The following is a 7,500-nucleotide window of genomic DNA, read 5'->3' as shown; positions in this document are numbered from 1 at the left end:
CAGCAAAACAACGAGTCACAAAGGGTCGAAGATAGTTTATGTTTATGCTACAAAAGTTTTAGTTCAAGAGAATCAAGTGAAAAAAATCCAAAGAAAAGACACGAGGTCAGAGAGCTGAGAAGGAATAGTTAGATTTTTCCATGGGTTATGACGCCCTCAGGTCTGCCTCACAGGCTGCTAAAGATCTGGACCTGGAGTGGTACAAAGATGGTGGATGCTTTCTTTCATAGATTATCTGAGTGATACCGAAACATTAAAGGGAGAACCTGCTGACTCGTAAGTTTTTTCAGCAGCAGCATCTAAACTGAAAAAACCCGAGAACCCAGAGTGGAGCCTTGGGGGACACCAGAGTGTCTTGACGGTCAAAGAAACGTATTAAAAGTCTTGTATGAAAGAGTCAAAGGCAGCAATTATGTCAGAAAATACTTCAATTAAGAGATAAACATGAGTTTTTCAGACACTAAAGAACAACGGTGAGAGTTAAGCTAACGAATGTCAAATAAAGAAAAGAGGTTACGGCCACGGTAGTTCTCAATTAATTTCACAATCATCAACACTTTTTGATTCTTTAAACTCTGCAGGGAGAAAGAAAACAGGTCATAGCAAAAGATGAAGACATCTGGACAGAAGGAGGGAAGAGCGAGAAAAAAAAACATGTTTATTCAAACATTTCCTCAGAACAGACGCACAAACATGTGTGATTAAGAAAACATCCTGGGCGGTTGTTTCCCATCAGCGTTTTCAAAGAGCAACCATGAACTCCCGACAGCAGAAGACTCAACTGAACGGACTTTGCTCGGTTCGGTTGTGATGTAAAATTTGCGAACTGTCTGGCATCTGCCAAAAAAGGACCAGCGGACGCCCGTCCTGCTGCAGGCGTTTAAACCGGGGCGAGTGGGTTCATTTTGGGGCAACGCTCTCAAAACTCCTGCGGCTGTCTGAACGCTGTAAACAGCTCCATATTTGGTTCATCCTGCTCTGTTTGCAGTGTTGCAACACAGCAAACAGAGCGCAGCTTCATCCACTTATCAGCCTCTTTTTTTTTTTTTTTTTTCAGGCTCACTGAGAGGCAGGAATGACTGCAGATGGAAGATAAAGTAGGCAGCAGTTTCTACATGCTAATGAGGACCTGAGGGAGGACTGCAGGCTCAGCTGGGACCCCCGACGCAGCTCGGCTCGACGATAGCTGTCTGTCAATTGTAATATTCAGAGATAAGCTTTCATTTTTTGAGGCCAGTTCTGCCAGTGGAGCCGTCTGATCCTGATTATCTGTCTCGTGCATCCTTCTGTCTTTACGAAGCCCATTTCCTGTTTTTTTTTACAAGCATCATTTCATTCTATTGATGTAAAAACGTTGCACAAACATCCTTCTTTTTAGTAGTGATTTTTGCACCTGTAAATCTGTCCCTGCCAAATCCTTTGCATTCAAGAGCTGGTAGGAAACTCAGATGTTGCAGTCGTGCACGACATTCAGAAAAGTGAACTCTAAAATTATCAATGTGAGTTTGGTGTCCTTCAGCTGACTGTTCAAAGTTTCTATAAGATGATTAAAAAAATGAAAAGAAGTGACTAAATACAAGCTCGGCAGAAGGGAAATAAAATCAAACTAATGGTATGTTTGGGAAATGTGAAGCGCAGGAACTTATGCACATTTGAAAAAATATTGCTGGAAAAAACCTCCTTATTTATCTTCTGCTGCATCCGCTCAGTTCATTCTGTCTAAAACGTTTAATTTCCTGTCTCTTTAAGGGCCCCTCCCCCTCCTCTGTCTTCCGATTGGCCAGCTTCCAGGAAGCCTACCGAGGAGGTCCCGCCTCCGTTTTCAGGTGTGAGAAGAAAACTCTAAACCTACCTAACCTAAACCTAAATTTGAAATCCGTTCGAACAATTCGAGTCTGGATCTGATCCCGAAAACGAGACGGCACGAACATCCGAAGCAGCAAAGATCACAGCAGGACGTCTCGATTTGCTAAATATCTGATCTTCAATCACAAGACGGTTGTTTTTCTACGTAGCTAATAAACCGTTGCTCTGCTGTCACCAGACGACCGGAAGTTTTCTCCGAACAGTCGGTGTGGACTTCGTAGACGTGCTGTTCCTGTAGCAGACGACCAAATAAAGAAATGTGTGACGAGCTGCCGTGAGCTCGACACGAACCGAGCGTCCGGAGGAGTCTGAAGTTATTCCAAACTTTTGGTTCTCGAACATCCAACGATGCAGAAACACAGAAAAGCACCGTAGGTCCTCTCTACAGAGATGTGATGAGTGAGTTCCACGTGAAAAAGCAGCCGGTCAAAGACTCCTCTGGAAACACACACACTTTATCAGCTGGTTTTACAGTTATGTTGTGAAATATCGTCGTGAGACAGAACCGAGCCGTGGATCAGGACGAGGACCGGAGACGGTAACAGAGGCCGAGAGATTCAGTTTTGTTTGTGATGGCAGCAGTGAAAATACTTCAGGCAGGAGGTGATAAGACATGTTCAGGAGCTGCTACGTGACTATCCAGTTTATCTGCCCACATAAACACACACACCCATCAGGGTTTTTTATAGCCCATTTAACTGCACATCATGAAGGACAACAAAAGCAGCTTAATCACAATCTGACACTGTTAAATGAGCTCACCAAGGATAAATAAACGCTTGTCACGCTTCATCAGTTGGAACATTAACTCAGAGTCCTTCCTGCCAATTTGATAACACACAAGTATTTGTGCAACAGGGTAAATACCAGACAGACACTTCCTGGATATTCAGGTAAATGAATGTTCTACTTTAACTGGGAGGTTTAAAGCTTCCTGACCGACGCCGGTCAGAACTACGAACCCTCCCTGCTGCTGAACGCCGGCGGATGCTCCTGAAGGTTTGTGGTGGACCAGCTGGACATGACTGAATCATATCTATGACTCTGTAAATGTTTGGGTTTATTTTGTCCGATGAACGAATGCATCTGCGTTTGGATTCGGGACGTTCCTCCCAAAAGGTTTTGCAGAAAAATAAGCTGCAAAGTTACAGTTGAGGAATTTCAAAGAAGCGTTTTTAAAGCTATCTTTAAATACTTGCGCATATTTGATTGTTACTTTTAACAATAAGCACCAAACAGAAGTTATTTTTACATGAATACAAAACATCAAGTCAATTCACCAACGTTTGGTGATGAATCAATCGTCTCAGATCTTTTAAGTCGTCATGAAAACATGACGTTACTTCCTTTTTCTGATCCTCAGAGTTTGGAGTTCCTGTAATTCTAGAACTGTTAGCGATAAATTTAAATTTACGTTTTCAGATGAAATTTCTTGCCCTCCCTGGAGGAGGGAGGAGAGTTGGCTCCAGGGCGAACCCGCCGCCTCGTGCTGAGGTTAAGGTTTCGAGAGGCGGGCCGGGATCAGGTGGTACCGGACGGGGACCTCAGCGGTTGCCGACAGCCCTTCGGAGAAGGTCGCCAGTTTCATCAAGAGATAAAAACAGATTAAAGTGCCGGAGAAAAGCTGCACGGGTGTCCAACACCTTCACCAGTTGGTTCCCCATCAGTCGAGGATGTTTCCTGTCTTTTCCCTTTTGCCTCCACTCGGTGACGTCTGTTTAAGCTGCACAACAATGCTGTCAGTTCTAGTTCAACCAAACTCCGGAAGATAAAACCACCGTCTGAACACATCAAGTTTTTTTCTCCCATACATCATGTTTCCTTCGAATCAGTCAGAGCACATTCAAATATAAGTAGACAACAAGTCAAGACTGGATCATTTCATTAAAAGCTTACTCGCTCGCTGTCGTCGTGCCTTAAAGCAATGACCGAACCTTTTATTTATAAATCCACAGATGAAGAAATGCCGACCCTGCAGTACAAATCTCAACTTTGATCCAGTGCAGCTGATGTAGAGTGAGCTGCTGAAAACTAGACTTGATTATTCAGTTCCAGCAGCTGCTGGTTGACTTCAAGTATAAACTTCTGCAAAGTCATAAAGTATCTCTTGGTTGTTTGTACGGTTGCTTTTATGGTAAAAATGTGTGCAGGCAGCAGCAGGACCGGCCCGAACAGACTCCGGTGTACGACAAATTCCCAGTGTCTCTATTCTCCTTTTTTAAACCAGTGTTCAGCGCCGGTCAGTGAACACATCATAAAGCACATTTTGGCCTCAATGACAAACAAATGTAGGAAATTGCTGCGTTGAAATGGGGTCGTATTTACCATCTCAGACCTGCTGATTTTCTAAAAGATCCGAGATAAAAATGTTTATGAAAAACGTACTTTTGAATGTGTTTCGAACTTTGAATCGTTACCCTCTGAGGCGAGGCTTCTAGACGCCATCTTCTTTGCTGTTGCCTAGTGAAGATGTTCTCGCAACTTTAACCACCCGAACATCAACACGACTTCGGAACCGCGAGTTCCGTTTGAAGGCAGCCTCTGATTTCTCCGATTTCCACGTATTGCTGTCAGATCTGAACTATAACTGACTTTGTAATAAACTCTGGAGCTGGTGATGAAATCAGAGACAATTGCACAGCCGCTAAATCGACCGCACGGGAAGCTTCAACCTAAATCAGAATGTTCCCCTCCATGATTGGAGAGCTCGGGTGAAGTACGTGAGGTGGTTTCGGTCGATTTGTACCGTTACTGCAGGGGTTGCTGTTGCACCTGTCGATCCTCTTCTCACAGTTGGAGCCCATGTAGCCGGATGGGCAGAAGCAGTTGTAGCCGCCGGCGGATTTCTCCACGCAGGTTCCTCCGTTAAAACACGGCCCGTCTGCGCACGTCATGGCGCTGATCTCGCAGTTCGCCCCGTAGAAGCCCTGAGGGCACGCGCACGAGTACTTGTTCGCCAAATCCTGGAAGGAAAGACGGGAGGCGAGAACAAGGTGAGGAGGACGAGACCTCGCGGCGCACATCGGTCTGAATGCTGCAACGCTTCGAGAGGGAAGAGCTCCACCGGATCGACGACTTACTTTGCAGCTGCCGCCATTCTTGCAGGGGTTGCTGTTGCACTCGTTGGTCTCGATCTCGCAGTTTTTGCTGGTGAAGCCGGGCCGGCAGGTGCAGGTGTAGCTGCCCTGACCGGTGTTGGTGCACGAGGCCTCGTTCTGGCACGGCTTGTGGTTGGTACAGTAGTTCAGGTCTGGAGGGAAGAAACAGAGGCAGCCGTTACCGAAGCAGCTCAAAACAACATATTTCTGCTACAACAACAGGTGGCGCCGTCTGTCGTTAGTGCTTTCATCATTATTAACATTTATTGTTAGTAACTCCTCTCTTTTTAGCATTGTAATTACAATGCTTTTTCTGTTTGACATCTCTGACTCTCCACCAGGACGCCTGCTGTGACGTCCAAAGGCCGTCGATTCTGCTGATTTTATTGGATATAATTTCAATTATTTTCTTGCAAAAACCCTGAAATCTGAACCACACACACAAAAAAAGATGTGATTCCTTTGTTCCAGTAAAATAGACATGAACCCTTTTAAATACTGTGTAATGTGATCTTTCTCAAGAAGTCTCACATCTGCAGTGAATTTGAATTTGTTTTTGTTTTGTGCGTCTTGTGCTCTGAGTAAGCTGAAAGCAGCAGCCCGGTGAGGTGATGTGAGGTTTTTACCGAACGCTGAACAGAGGTTAACGTCCTGTGAGTCACAAATTTCCTCCACTGCTAAAATATTTTTTACGGACGAATTCATGGGCAAACTGCCTGAAACGTTGTTCTAACATCTGGACTCTTGCGAGCAGTGATGCGAATTCAGGGTTATCAAAGGTGTTCATGCATTTGGTTTATTTACTCTTAATTTCCATTATTAACAAGTTGTCTCAGGACTACATATTCTCCGGTCAATCTACTAGAAAAGTTTTCAAAGCTCTTTTTTGCCACAGATTTGCACCTAAAAACGAGCATTCCTGAAAGCCATCTGGACCTCCAGCTTCATAACAACGACTTCGTCATGTGGAGACTGTCTGCGCTGACGGAAACTTGTCTCTTTGAATCAATTCAAGTCCTTCCCATGTACACGTGCTATTTTGAGAGCATAAATATGTTCATGCGTTCAAAAAGCTTTCAATGTAAAACGCTGGACATGTTCCGCTTTCTACGGTCGCCATCTTGGCTACGTAGCAGACGGACGAGGGACGATCGAACTGTTCAGAAAACAGCTCCAAGTTACACAAAGTTTTCTCGACAAATGTGTTCCTTGTTCTTTCAGTACCACGAAACTGCTGCCGGTTTTATTGTATGCGTGAAACAGGAGGCACGAAAACACGCAAACCTTTTAGTAAAATGACCAAATAAAGCTTCAGATACTCATTTGAATGTTATGGCCGCCGTGCTCGATTTAAGACGACGTGACTGACATGAAATTCAAGCACGGCGCGGGTAAAGTTTCCTAACATGTAGCGTACAAACGGAGATATCTGAAATGGGACACGCAACCTCTGTTATCACCGTGTTACGACTCAAAGACGTTTAAGTGTCCATGGTTTAGGTTTGATTACTTATTAACTGATATCTAAATTGACTTTGCACTTGGTCCAAGACATTATTGTTGATTCATCACCTGACTTTATTTGATCTATCCGTACGCAATATGAATTTAAAGATGAAGGTTTCACTAGATTCTGCTGCTGCAAAGTCACTCAAAGCTTTATTTTTTAATAAATATGTAAATTCATAAAGCAGAGTGGAACATTGATGGACACTGATTAGTTATTAGTTGTTTTTTTTTGCGGTATTTACTGAGGTGAACAGAGTGTTAAAGCTGAGAGGAAAGAAAACACAAATGTTTGATTTTTCAGATCCCCACAAAGGCTTCGATGTTTAACAGCAGCTGCTAAGAAAAAGTGTAAAAAAAAGTATTTTAAAATGGATCTAAACTGGGCTTTAATATAAAGTTCTCCTTGAAAAAATTACATGGGTAGAAAAATGCATCATCAGCATAACAGCAGAAAGTTATATACCGTGAGAAGCTCATTTGCTAAAGAAAAGTTAGAGGGCCGAGGATGCTGCCCTGAGGCACACCGTGGATCATCAGTCAGATGAACACTGTTTATTAAGGGCTACGTGAAGTTTTATATCTGAGAAATAAACCAGTAAAAAGTTATTCCAGCTCTCTGACTGAGGAGATATGAGGAAGTGCTCAGCAAATACCGACTGGAACTTTTCTAAGAGTTGATTATTGTTTGCGATTTAGTGACTCTAGATTCCATCAAGTCTTCTGTTATCGAAGACTGCTTGCTCATAGATTCATTATTATTAGTTAAATGGCTGCTGATATGGCTCAGCTAACATTTTGGGTTAAAAGGTTATTAAAACACTCCTTCAACAGTTAGAAGAGTGTTTGTGATTTAAAGGTCCCAAACTTTTTTTTTTTTTTTAATACTACGACAGTAAAAGTGACAAAATGCTCAATCCACACAGAAATGCTCACAGCTAGCATTCAGCAAATATGCCGTTTGGAACTTCCTGCGAATTTGTGATGTCACAAATTCACAATGACCTCATGTCCGCCCCTCACCACGGCC

At 43.4% G+C, this 7,500-nt stretch overlaps 1 protein-coding gene across 1 annotated transcript in view; it reads right to left on the bottom strand.

The window, feature by feature from the left end:
* Nucleotides 1-7,500, bottom strand: part of dlc (deltaC) — a 17,881-nt gene that overhangs the window by 5,382 nt on the left and 4,999 nt on the right. The window contains 2 exon segments of the mRNA XM_069173058.1: nucleotides 4,613-4,829; nucleotides 4,947-5,116. Coding sequence (XP_069029159.1) covers nucleotides 4,613-4,829; nucleotides 4,947-5,116 — 387 coding nt within the window.

Source organism: Embiotoca jacksoni, unplaced genomic scaffold, assembly GCF_022577435.1.
Source record: "Embiotoca jacksoni isolate LCO1_2020_lvr unplaced genomic scaffold, fEmbJac1.0.p SCAF_58, whole genome shotgun sequence".
In the NCBI taxonomy this organism is placed as follows: Eukaryota; Metazoa; Chordata; class Actinopteri; family Embiotocidae; genus Embiotoca; species Embiotoca jacksoni.
The sequence above is the reverse complement of the archived record's forward strand: the minus strand, read 5'-3'. Positions and strand labels throughout refer to the sequence as shown.